Source organism: Monodon monoceros, unplaced genomic scaffold (assembly GCF_005190385.1).
Source record: "Monodon monoceros isolate NGI ecotype Baffin Bay Population unplaced genomic scaffold, NGI_Narwhal_1 Super_Scaffold_21, whole genome shotgun sequence".
In the NCBI taxonomy this organism is placed as follows: domain Eukaryota; kingdom Metazoa; phylum Chordata; class Mammalia; order Artiodactyla; family Monodontidae; genus Monodon; species Monodon monoceros.
Genome location: NW_021703778.1, coordinates 133,434,265 through 133,448,105, shown reverse-complemented (window position 1 = coordinate 133,448,105; position 13,841 = coordinate 133,434,265). Strand labels below are relative to the sequence as shown.

The 13,841-nt window shown below is 35.0% G+C and overlaps 1 protein-coding gene across 1 annotated transcript in view; it reads right to left on the bottom strand.

The window, feature by feature from the left end:
* Positions 1-65: 65 nt before the first annotated feature.
* The window catches only part of PCNX4 (pecanex 4), a 44,777-nt gene continuing 31,001 nt past the window's right edge, over positions 66-13,841 (bottom strand). The window contains exon 11 of the mRNA XM_029238689.1: positions 66-3,360. Coding sequence (XP_029094522.1) covers positions 3,109-3,360 — 252 coding nt within the window. The 3' untranslated portion in view covers positions 66-3,108. The remainder of the gene's footprint in view (positions 3,361-13,841) is intronic.

Sequence of the window (13,841 nt, the reverse complement as noted above, 5' to 3'; positions counted from 1 at the left end):
CGCAGTGGTTGAGAGTCTGCCTGCCGATGCAGGGGACACGGGTTCATGCCCCGGTCCGGGAAGATCCCACATGCCACGGAACGGCTGGGCCTGTGAGCCATGGCCACTGAGCCTGCGCGTCCGGAGCCTGTGCTCTGCAACGGGAGAGGCCACAACAGTGAGAGGCCTGCGTACCGCAAAAAAAAAAGAAAACAAAAAACAGACACACAGCCACAGAGAAAACATGGGTGATTATTGTGGGGTAGGGGGCAAAATAGGTGAAGGGGATTAAGAGGAAAAAGCCTCCAGTTATAAACCCCTGTGGGTTTGTTCCTATTGTCTGTTGTTTCTCTTGGATTTGGCTCATGTTGTCTTAACTCCTCAGGTGCTTTATTTTAGATGGTCCAACATAAATATGAAAAATTATAAAAATAACTTAAAATATCCAGAGAAGATGTACATTTGCTCTGGGTATTAGCTAGGTACACTACAAATCCAGGGTCACCTTAATCCAGTTTTAGGGATTGAAAAGATTGAAAATGTATCTATTTTTTTTGTTCACCCTCTTTCTTTGGAGAGCCCTGGACTCCATTTTTTAACCCTCTAACTTAGTAGCAAGTCTGCCAAAAGTGTTATCTTCTCAGCCACCTCTTCCTTAATTGGCAAATATTCCTAGAAGAAAAGCAGCTCAAATGCTGAGCTCAGGTCTCTTAAGTTTCATTTTGCCTTGGATCTTGGTTGGTGATGTAATTCTTCACTGTCTTCTTGGTTCTCTGATACCTTTGAACAGACTTAAAAATATTATTTTGCCCAGCTTTCCTAATTCTCTGTGAGATGTCTCATGTGAATTACCTAGGCAGTACTAAGGTAGAAGTCAGAAAAGCTGGTATTAGGGCAAGTTCAATCAGGTCAGATATTTTGAATATATGAGACGGAGATAAATAGTTACATATACAGGTTCAGTGCTAAGAAGAGAGGTTGAGTACATGTATTTGAACATCATCGACTTATTGATGATATTTTAGGTCTTGGGAGTGAATGAGAATTGTCTGTGGTGAAATGTAGAGTAAGAAGAGGGGGCCTGAACCAGTTGTTAAGAAATTCCAAAATTTAGATGTCAGGTAGAAAAGGAAAAGCAGCAAAGGTGATTGAGAAGGAGTAGTCAGGGAGACAGGAAGAAAATGAAGATAATGTAGTGTCAGGGAAGCCCAAAAGAAAAAAATTCAAGGAGTTGTCAAATGTGTCAAATGCTACTTAGAGAACAAATAAGACGAGAATATAAAAGTAACTATAGTTGACCCTCGAATAGTGCTGGGGTTTTAAGCTGCATATAATTTAGAGTGGGCCCTCTGTATCCGTGGTTCCTCCTTATCTGTGGATTCAATTGACTTTGTATCTTAGTATTTACTACTGAAAAAAATCCATGTACAAGTGGACCTGCACAGTTCAAACCCACGTTGTTCAAGGGCCAGCTGTAGTTGGTTTGACAGTATGAAGGTAAACAACGACTTTTAATAAAAACTTTCCTTATCTGGGGGGATAGTAGAGATGGAATCCAGACTGGAATGTTTTGACAAGTGAATGAAGATGAGGAAACTTGGCCATGAAAAGAAATGGAGGGACATGGCGGTAGTCTGAGAAAAATTCATGGTAAAGGGAAAGCATGGCTTGGCACTATTATAATACTGAAAATCTTTAAACAACTTAAGATGCCCATTATTTGGGGGACAGTCTAATAATTTGTCATATCTATCAATGTTATACAGTCATTAAAACTGATAACTAGTGTTTTTAATGATATGAGAAAATTTCCTTAGGTGATAAAAAGGTATATATATGTAATTTTCCAGCTAATAAATCTGTTACATAAATCATAAGCCTGAGATCTGAACTCAGATGTAACACCAAACCCTATCTTATTAACTATACTATATTGCTTCCCCCAAAATGACTTAACACACGAATCTCGTGAATTCATTAATTGAAATTAGTCCAAAAAGCTATCCTTTAACACTGCTGTATTGAACTGTTCCACTTAATAAAGGAGTAATAGTAATAAAAACCTAATTGGTACATTTCAAATAATTTCAGTCATTACTAAAGAGAATGTATTACTGTACTACCTACTCAGGAGGCTACTACAGATTAAATAACGGGTACTACAGACGGAAATAAATAAGGTGTAGAGGAAATTCATGTCCCAAATGATGCGGATTCATTGTTCATCCTCCTTATAAGTACCTGTAAAAAGTTCTAAGCAGCAAAAGAGTGAAAGTAAAAGCCTGATCACATTATGAAAAATTTTCTCCCATCTCTTTCTGCCTTTAGTTCAAACACCTTAAGACACTAGTAACTGGTAGTCCTACCGGATAAGTCGTTCTTCAGAAGCAGTATATTCAGTTGAAAAGAAATGCATGAGGAGCCAGATCTACAGAATGGCCTCTAACAGTCATAATCAGATTACCTTAATGTTGCTGATCCTGTGAGTATTCACATGATGAATGGGATGACCTTTTCCTTTCAAACATATCAAAAGGATACTTGGAAAAAAAAAGAAAGATTTTTTTGGAAGAGATTTTATTGAAAAATTTTAAGGTTTCTGAATTGAAGTATATGAAAAGAAAATGAATAGATTATATGGAAACAGACCGTGTTAAATATTAAAATAAAATAGCACAAAGTTTGAAAATACTATAAAATTTAATATTTCAAATAAATATATATACATTATGTAACCTTCAGTAGGATCCATTATCTTGACTTAAAAACACTGATATGTGTATCTTTTAAGCATGTAAAAATTACATAGTTGTTGACTAAGGCCAGTCACTTATACATTTAAGAAAGCATTAAAAAATTCATTATATTATCTTACACAAATGTTTTATATTTACCAAAGCCTACCACACTCAATAGGGCACAAATATTGGCCAACTAATTTTAACTTTTATGTTAGACATAAAGTTGTTGTTTTAAACCATTAAGATACCTAAGAGAATCAACTTTATAGAGCTTAGCTTAGGCATCTGACTTGTGGGAGGAGAGAGAGAAGTCCAGTGAAGTTATGAGGAATCATATTGTTAATTTTCTAGACATCTCATTTGCTCACAATACAAGTTAAAATGGGTTCTAAAACAAATGTATATGGAGAGGCTTTGAAGAATAAATTGGATATCCCAGGGGAGGATCAGCCGCTTGTACTGTAAGGTTTCTTAAAAGTAGTGGATGAGCTTGTATACTATAACGTTCCTCATCATCATTGGTGGCATAAAGCAATTCCCATGAAAGATTGGCCCACTGACCTCTAACAGCTTCAGCATTTAACTTCCCAACTTGGATCAATAATTCTTGAAGGGTAAGTACTCTCCCAGTGTAAACTCCCTGTAAAGAATAAACGAGGTGGGAGGGAAAGCAAAAGAAAAGAGATTATATTCAGGCCTTTATTTATAAAATTAGAGAAAAATTCCATTGTAGTTAGGCAAACTTAAACAGAAAGTAGTGTATCAAAATGTACACGAGTTGCTTGTCTTCAGAATCAAGAATCACATCTATCTGATTGCTCTCCAAATAAGTACAAGAGAAAAAAATTTCCTGATAGCCACTGCACTCACTTCTCTTTACTTTCCTCTCTATTCCCTCATCTCATCTGGCCTCAGCAATGCATAAGTCATAAATACTAGTCAGTGAACAATCATCCAATAGGCTCTTTTCAAAAACAGCTTTATTGAGATATAATTCACATTCCATATAATTTACTGATGTGAAATATATAATTCAATGACTTTTTAGTATGTTCAGATACGTACAACTATCTCCACAACTGCAGAATATTTTCATGACCTCAAAAAGAAACCTTGTACTCTTTAGCTATTATCCTCCTATCCCTTAACTTCCCCAGTCATTAGCAACCACTAATATATTTTCTAATCTAATGTATTGATTTGCCTCGTCTTGGAAATTTTACATGAATGGAATCATGTGTTTTTTTGTGACTGGCTTTAATTCAGCATGTTTTCAAGGTTGATTCATGTTGTAGCATGTATCAAGTAAATTCACTCCTTTTTATGGCTAAATAATATTCCATTGAATGAATATACCACTATTTGTTTATTCATTCATCAGTTGATGGACAGTTGGGTGTGTCCATCTTTCAGCAATTATGAATAATGCTGCTATATTTGAATTTTCATGTGGATTTATGTTCTCATTTATCTTGGGTATATAGGAGTGGAATTACCGGATCATATGGTAACTCTATGTCTAGTTGAGAAAATGCCAGAATGTTTTCCGAAGTGGTAGTACCATTTTACATTTCTGCCAGCACTGTATCAGAGTTCCAATTTCTCCATATCCTCACCAACGCTTATTATCTAACTTTTTGATTTTAGACATCCTCCTATGAAGTGATGTCATTGTGGTTTTGACTTGCATTTTGCTGATGATGAATGATGTTGAGCATCTTTTCATGTGCTTATTGTTCCATTTGTATATTTCCTTTGAAGAAATGTCTATACAATCCTTTGTTATTTTTAAATTGGGTTAAGTTATGCTATTTATGGTCTAGCCCTCTAGTATATTTTTCATTTAGTTCTTTTTTATAATTTCTATCTCTATTATCTCTATTGATATTCTTTCTCTATTTGATGTGAGAGTGTCATCATACCTTCCTTTACCTCCCTTTTTAAATTGAAATATAATTGACATATTAGTTTCAGGTGTACAACATGATTCAATATTTGGATATATTGTGAAATAATCACAATAAGTCTAATTAACATCCATCACTTCTTGAGATAAGAACTTTTATGATCTACTCTCTTAGCAATATAACAATATACAATCAGTATTATTAACCACACTGTGCATTGCATCCCCAGGTCTTATTTATTTTGTAACTGGAAGTTTGTACCTTTACCAATTGCACCCACTCCCACCCTCTGGCAACCACCAATCTTTTCTCTGTGTCTGTGAGTTTGGTTTTTTTCTTTTTAATTTTTTAGATCCCACAGATAAGTGAGATCAAATGATATTTATCTTTGTCTGACTTATTTCACTTAGCATAATACCCTTAAGGTTTATCCATTTTGTCACCGATGGCAAGATTTCCTTTTTTATGGATGAATAATATTCCTGTGTGTGTGTGTGTGTATTTTCTTTATCCATACATCTGTAGGTATACAGGTTATTTCCATGACTTCGCTATTAAAAATAATGCTGCATTGAGCATGGGGGTACAGGTATGGTTCTGAATTAGTATTTTCATTTCCTTTGAATAAACATTAAAAATTGAAATTGCTGGATCATACGGTAGTTCTGTTTTTAATTTTCTGAGGAACATCCATATTGTTTTCCAGAGTGGCTGCATTAATTTACATTCCCTTTCTCCACATCTTAGCCAACACTTGTTATTTCCTGTCTTTTTGATAAGAGCCATTCTAACAGGTTATGAGGTGATAGTGGTTTTGATTTGCATTTCCCTCATGATTAGTGATGTTGAGAACCTTTTCATGTCCCTGTTGGCAAACTGTGTATCTTCTTTGGAAAAATTCATATTCGGTCTACTCATATCCCCTGCCCATTTTAAAATCAGGTTTTTTTTTTTTGCTATTGAGTTATATGAGTTCTTTATATATTTTAAAACATAATAACCCCTTATTAGATATATGTTTTACAAATATTTCTCCCACTTTGTAGATTGTCTTTTGGTTTTGTTGATGATTTCCTTTGCTGTGTTGAATGAAGCTTTTTATTTTTAAATTTAATTTTTTTTTTTTTTTCTGAGCCACACAGCATGTAAGATCTTAGTTCCCCAACCAGGGATCAAACCTGTGCCCCTGCAGTGGAAATGCAGAGTCTTAACCACTGGACTGCCAGGGAAGTCCCTGAATGAAGCTTTTAAGTTTGAAGTAATCCCACTTGTTTATTTTTGCTTTTGTTGTCAAATCCAAAAAATCATTACCAAGACCGATGTCAAGGAGCTACCACCTATGTTTTCCTCTAGGAGTTTTACGGTTTCAGGTCTTACATTTAAGTCTTTAATCCATTTTGAGTTGACGTTTGTGTATAGTGTTAAGACAGTGGCCCAGTTTTCATAACATCATTTATTGAAGAGACCATCTTTCCCCCATTGCATATTATTGGCTCTTTTGTCATAAATTAATTGACCATATATATGTGCATGTATTTCTGGGCTCTCTATTCTGTTCCATTGACCTATGTGTCTGTTTTTATGCCAGTACCATACTGTTTTGATTACTATGGCTTTGTAATATAGTTTGAAATCAGGAAGCATGATGCCTCCAGTTTTGCTCTTTCTCAAGATTGCTTTAGCTATTTGGGATCTTCTGTGGATCCATATAAAGTTTAGGATTGTTTATTCTATTTCTGTGAAAAATGCCATTGGAATTTTGACAGGGATTGCACTGCATCTGTAGACTGCTTTGGGTGGCATGGACATCTTAACAATGTTAATTCTTCCAACCCATGAGCATGGAATATCTTTCCATTTATTTGTGTCTTCAATTTCTTTCATCGATGCCTTATAGTTTTTAGTGTCTTTCACATTCTTTTAAAAATTTACTCCTAGGTCTTCCTAACTTGCCTTTCTGGTAGTTCATTATTAGTGTGTAGAAATGCAACATATTTCTGTATATTAAGTTTATATACTGCAACTTTACCAAATTCATGTATGAATTCTAGTAGTTTTTTGGTGGTGTCATTAGGATTTTCTATGTATACTATCACATCATCTGCAAACAGTGACAGTTTTACTTCTATCTTTCCAGTTTCGATTCCTTTAATTTCTTTCTCTTCTCTGGTTGCTGTGGCTAGGACTTTCAATACTATGTTGAATAAAAGTGGTGAGAGTGGAAATCCTTGTCATGTTCCTTATCTTAGAGGAAATACTTTCAGCTCTTCACCCCTGAGTATGATGTTAGCTGTAGGCTTCTTATATATGGCCTTTATTATATTGAGGTATGTTCCCTTTATACCCACTCTGTTAAAGAGTTTTATCATAAATGGTTGTTGAATTTTGTCAAAAGCTTTTTCTGCATCTATTGAGATGATCATATGATTTTTTAAAAAATTGAAGTATAGTTGATTTACAATGTTGTGTAAGTTTCAGGTGTACAGCAAAGTGATTCAGTTACACATATTCACAAATACATATATATAATATATTCTTTTTCAGATTCTTTTCCATTATAGGTTATTACAAGATATTGAATATAGTTCCCTGTGTGATATAGTAGGTCCTTTTTGTTTATCTATTTTACATATAGTAGTGTGTATCTGTTAATCCAAACTCCTAATTTATCCCTCCTCCCCTTTCCTCTTCGGTAAAAATAAGTTTGTTTTCTATGTCTGTGCGTCTATTTCTGTTTTGTAAGTAAGTTCATTTGTATTATTATTTTAGATTCCACATATAAGTGATATGATACTTGTCTTTCTCTGTCGGACTTACTTCATTTAGTATGATAATCTCTAGGTCCAAACATATTGCTGCAAATGGCGTTATTTCATTCTTTTTATGGTTAAGTAATATTCCACTGTGTGTATATATCTATGTATGTATGTGTGTATGTATATATATGTGTGTGTGTGTAAATTGGGTTGGCCAGAAAGTTCGTTTGGATCTTCCCATAACATCTTACAGACAAACCTGAACAAACTTTTTAGCCAACCCAATATATACTACATCTTCTTTATCCATTCATCTGTCAATGGACATTTAGGTTGCTTCCATGTCTTGGCTATTATAATAGTGGTGTTATGAACAGTGGGGTGCATGCACCTTTTTGAATTAGAGTTTTTGTATTTTCCAGATATATGCCCAGGAGTGGGATTGCTGGATCATATGGTAACTCTAGATTTAGTTTATTAAGGAATTTCTATATTGTTCTCCATAGTAGCTGCACCAGTTTACATTCCCACCAACAGCGTAAGAGGGTTCCATTTTCTCCACAACCTGTCTAGCATTTATTGTTTGTAGACTTTTTGATGATGACCATTTTGACTGGTGTGAGGTGATATCTCACTGTAGTTTTGATTTGCATTTTTCTAAAAATTAGCAGTGTTGAGCATCTTTTCATGTGCCAGTTGGCATCTGTATGTCTTCTTTGGAGAAATGTCTATTTAGGTCTTCTGCCCATTTTTTGATTGGGTTGTTTGGTTTTTTAATATTGAGCTGTGTGAGTTTGCATATTTTGGAAATTAATCCCTTGTCGGTCTCATTGTTTTGCAAACATTTTCTCCCAAACCATAGGTTGCCTTTTAGTTTTATGGTTTTCTTTGCGTGAAAAAGCTTTTAAGTTTAATTAGGTCCCATTTGTTTATTTTCCTTTCATTTCCATTGTTCTAGGAGACAGATCCAAAAAATTTGCTGCGATTTATCTCAAAGTGTTCTGCCTGTTTTCCTCTAGGAGTTTTATAGTATCTGGTCTTAAATTTAGGTCTTTAATCCATTATGAGTTTATTTTTGTATACAGTGTTAGAGAATTTCTAATTTCATTCTTTTATATGCAGTTGTCCAGCTTTCCCAGCACCACTTATTGAAAAGAATATCTTTTCTCCATTGTATATTCTTGCCTCCTTTGTCGAAGATTGACCATAAGTGTATGGACTTATTTCTGAGCTTTCTATCCTGTTCCATTGATCTATGTGTCTGTTTTTGTGCCAGTACCATACTATTTTGATTACTGAAGCTTTATAGTATAGTCTGAAGTCAGGAAGCATAATTCCTCCAGCTCGTTCTTCTTTCTCAAGATTGTTTTGGCTATTCAGGGTCTTCTGTGTTTCTCCATACAAATTTTAAAATTATTTGTTCTAGGTCTGTGAAAAATGCCATTGTTAATTTGATAGGGATTACACTGAATCTGTAGATTGCCTTGGTTAATACAGTTATTTTAACAATACCGATTCTTCCAATCCAAGAACACGGTATATCTTTCCATCTGTGTTGTCTTCAATTTCTTTCATCAGCATCTTACAGTTTTCAGAGTACAGGTCTTTTGCCTCCTTAGGTAGCTTTATTCCTAGGTTTTTATTCTTTTTGATGCAATGGTAAATGGGATTGTTCCCTAAATTTTTCTTTCTGATATTTCGTTTTTTTGTGTATAGAAATGCAACAGATTTCTGTATATTAATTTTATATCCTGCAACTTTACCAAATTCACTAATGAGCTCTAGTAGTTTTCTGGTGGCATCTTTAGGGTTTTCTATGTAAAGTATCATGTTATCAGCCAACAGTGATAGATTTACTTCTTCCTTTCCAATGTGGATTCTTTTTCTTTCTTTTTCTTCTCTGATTGCTGTGGCTAGGACTTCCAAACTATGTTGAATGAAAGTGGAAAGAGTGGGCATTGTCTTGCCTGCAAGTCCCTGTCTTGTTCCTGATCTTAGAGAAAATGCTTTCAGCTTTTCACCACTAAGTATGATGTTAGCTGTGGGTTTGTCATATATGGCCTTTATTATGTTGAGGTATGTTCCCTCTGTGCTCCTACTTTCTGGAGAATATATATATTTTTTATCATAAATGGATGTTGAATTTTGTCAAAATCTTTTTCTGTATCTATTGAGATGATATTTTTTTTACTTAATTTGTTAATGTAATGTATCACATTGATTGATTTGCAGATATTGAAAAATCCTTGCATCCCTGGGAAAAAATCCCACTTGATCCCAGTGTATGATCCTTTTAATGTACTGTTGGGTTCAGTTTGCTAGTATTTTGTTGAGCATTTTTGCATTTATATTCATCAGTGATACTGCCTGTAGTTTTCTTTTTTTGTGATATCTTTGTTTTTAGAATAGTTTCAGAAAAATAGGTGTTAACTCTTCTCTAAATGTTTGGTAGAATTCACCTATGAAGCTATGGTCCTGGACTTCTATTTGTTGGGAGTTTTAAAATTACTGATTCAATTTCAGTACTGGTAATTTGTCAGTTCATACTTTCTATTTCTTCCTGGTTCAGTTGTGGGAGACTGCACCTTTCTTAGAATTTGTCCATTTCTTCTAGGTTGTCCATTTTACTTGTGTATAGTTGCTCACAGCACTATCTTATGATCCTTTTTGTTTCTGTAGTGTCAGTTGTAACTTCTCCTTTTTCATTTCTGATTTTACTGATTTGGGCCCTCTCCCTTTTTTTCTTGATGAGTCTGGCAAAAGGTGTATGGATTTTACTTATTTTTTCAAAAAACCAGCTCTTAATTTCATTGATCTTTTCTATTATTTTAGTCTCTATTTAATTTATTTCTGCCCTGCTCTTTGTTTCTCTCTCTCTCTCTCTCTGTTTCTTCTAACTTTGGGTTTTGTTTGCTCTTCTTTTCCTAGTTCCTTTAGGTGTAAGGTTAAGTTACTTGAGATTTTTCTTGTTTCCTGCGGTAGGCTTGTATTACTATAAACTTCCCTCTTAGAACTGCTTTTGCTGCGTCCCACAGATTTTGGATCATTGTATTTTCATTTTCATCTGTCTCTAGGTATTTTTTAAATTTATTATTTGATTTATTCAGTGATCCATTAGTTTCTTAGCAGTATATTATTTAGCCTCCAGGTGTTTGTGGTTTTTTGCAGGTTTTTTCTTGTATTGATTTCTAGTCTCATATTGTTGTGGTTGTAAAAGATGCCTGATATGATTTCAGTTTTCTTAAATTTACTGTGACTTGTTTTGTGGTCTAGCATGTGATCTATCCTGGAAAACGTTCCATGTGCACTTGAAAAGAATGTGTATTCTGCTGCTTTCAGATGGAATGTTCTGTATACACCTATGAAGTCAATCTGGTTTAATGTGTCATTTAACACCAGTGTTTCCCTATTGATTTTCTGTCTGGAGAATCTGTCCATTGATGCAAGTGGGGTAATTAAAGTCCCCTACTGTTATTGTGATACTGTTAATTTCTCCCTTTATGTCTGTTAATATTTGCTTTAAGTATTTACGTGCTTCTATGTTGGGCGCATAATATTTACAATTGTTATATCGTTTTGTTGGATTGATCCCTTGATCATTATGTAATGTCCTTCTTTGTCTCTTGTTACAGTCCTTGTTTTAAAGTCTCTTTTGTCTGATATAAGCATTGCTAACCCAGCTTTCTTTTGGGAAAACAACCCCATTCACAATTGCATCAAAAAGAATAAAATACCTAGGAATAAATCTAACTAAGGAGGTAAAAGACCTGTACTCATTAAACTATAAGATACTGATGAAAGAAATAGAAGATGACACAAACAGATGGAAAGAGATACTGTGTTCATGGATTGGAATAATTAATATTGCTAAAATGACCATACTGCCCAAGGTCATCTACAGATTCAATGCAATCCCTATAAAAATACCAATGGCATTCTCCACATAACTAGAATAATCTAAAATTCGTATAGAAACACAAAAGACCCCAAATAGTCAAAACAATCTTGAGAGGAAACAAAGCTGCAGGTATCACACTCTCTGAATTCAAAATATATTACAAAGCTACAGTAATCAAAAGTATGGTACTGGCAAAAAAAACAGTACAGAGACCAATGGAACAGAACAGAGAGCCCAGAAATGAACCCACACATATGTGGGTGATTCATCTATGACAAAGGGGACAAAAACATACAGTGGGAAAAAGACAGCCTCTTCAATAAACAGTGTTGGGAAAACTGGACAGCTACATACAAATGAATGAAACTGGAGTACTCTCGCATATCATACACAAATTCAAAATGAATTAAAGACTTAAATGTAAGACCTGAAACTATAAAACCTCTAGAAGAAAACACAGGCAGTAAGTTATTTTACATGAGACTTGCAATACATATTTTTGATATGTCTCCTCAGGCAAAGGAAACAAAAGCAAAAATAAACAAATGGGACTACATCAAACTAAAAAGCTTTTGCACAGTGAAGGAAACTATAAACTAAACGAAAAGGCCACTTACTGAATTGCAGAAGATATTTGCAAATAATATACCTGATAAAGCATGAATGTCCAAAATATACAAAGAACTCATACAACTCAACATCAAAAAAAGAAACAACCCAGTTTAAAAATGGGCAGAGGACTTGAATAGACATTTTTCCAAAGGAGACATATAGATGGCCTAAAGGCACATGAAAAGATGATCAACATCACTGATCATCAGGGCAAGGCAAATCAAAACCACAATGAGATATCACCTCACACCTGTCAGAATGGCTATTATCAAAAAAACAACAAATAACAAGTGTTGGTGAGGATGTGGAGAAAAAAGAACCCTCACGCACTGTTGGGGGGAATGTAAATTGGTGCAGCCACCATGAAAAACAGTAAGGAGATTCCTCAAAAAATTAAAAATAGATCTACCATATGATCCAGCAATTCTGCTCCTTGGTATTTATCTAATTAAAAGAAGTATAGGACTTCCTTGGTGGCGCAGTGGTTAAGAATCCACCTGCCAATGCAGCGGACACGGGTTCGAGCCCTGGTCTGGGGAAGATCCCACATGCCACGGAGCAACTAAGCCCGTGTGCCACAACTACTGAGCCTGTGCTCTAGAGCCCGTGAGCCACAACTACTGAGCCCGAGTGCCACAACTACTGAAGCCTGCGTGCCTAGAGCCCATACTCTGCAACAAAGAGAAACCCCCTCAATGAGAAGCCCACGCACCGCAACAAAGAGTATCCCTCGCCCCCTGCAACTAGAGAAAGCCTATGCACAGCAACAAAGAACCAATGCAGCCAAAAATAAAAAATAAATAAATTTTTAAAAAAAGAAAAGAAATATGTGCACCCCTATGTTCATTGCATCATTATTTATAATAGCCAAGATATGGAAGCAACTTAAGTGCCCATCAATAGATGAATGAAGAAGATGTGGCATATATACAATGGAATATTAATCAGCCATAAAAAAGAATGAAATCTTGCCATTTGTGACAACATGGATGGACCTAGAGGCTATTATGCTAAATGCAATAAGTCAGACAGAAAAAGACAAATATGATTTTGTTTATATTTGGAATCTAAAAAAACAAATGAACATTAAAAAAAAAACAAACAGAAACAGACATAGGAAACAAACAAGTGGTTGCCGGAGGGGAGGGAGAAGGGGAAGGGGATGGAGAGAGGAAAGAAGTAGGTGCAGGAGATTAAGAGGTACAAACTTCCAGTTACAAAAAAAATTTATTCCTAGGTATTTTATTCTTTTAATGCAATTGTAAATGGACTGTTGTCTTAATTTCTCTTTCTGATAGTTTGTTATTATAGAGTACAGGGTTTTCTATATACAATATCACATCATCTGCACATAGTACCAGTTTTACTTCTTCCTTTCCAATTTGGACGCCTTTTATTTCTTTTTCTTAACTAAAGTGCTCTGGTTAGGACTTCCAATACTATGTTGAATACAAGTGGTGAGAGTGGGCAACCTTGTCATTTTCCTGATCTTAGAGGAAATACCTTCAGTTCTTCACCACTGAGTATGTTGTTAGCTGTGGGCTTCTCATATATGGCCCTTATTATGTTGAGGTAGGTTCCCTCTATAAGCACTTCGTTTCCCACTTTGTTTAGTTCTTTAATCATAATTTCCTTCAGTCCTTTGAACATATATATAAAATGGTTACTTTGATATCTTTGTTAAACCTGACATGTCGTTGATCTCACAGGCCATTTCTGTCATGTTCCCCCTCCCACCACCCTACACGTGGGTCAGACTTTCTTGTTATTTTTCTGTTTTTTTTCATATCGCCTAATTTTTGTTGAAAACTGGACATTTTAGGTAACACTGCAGCAATTCTGGGTACTGATCCTCTCTACCCCACACCCCAGGGCTTGTTATTATTATTTGCATATTTGCTTAGTGAATGGCTGGATGACTTTAGTGAAGTTAATCCTACCTCCCGTT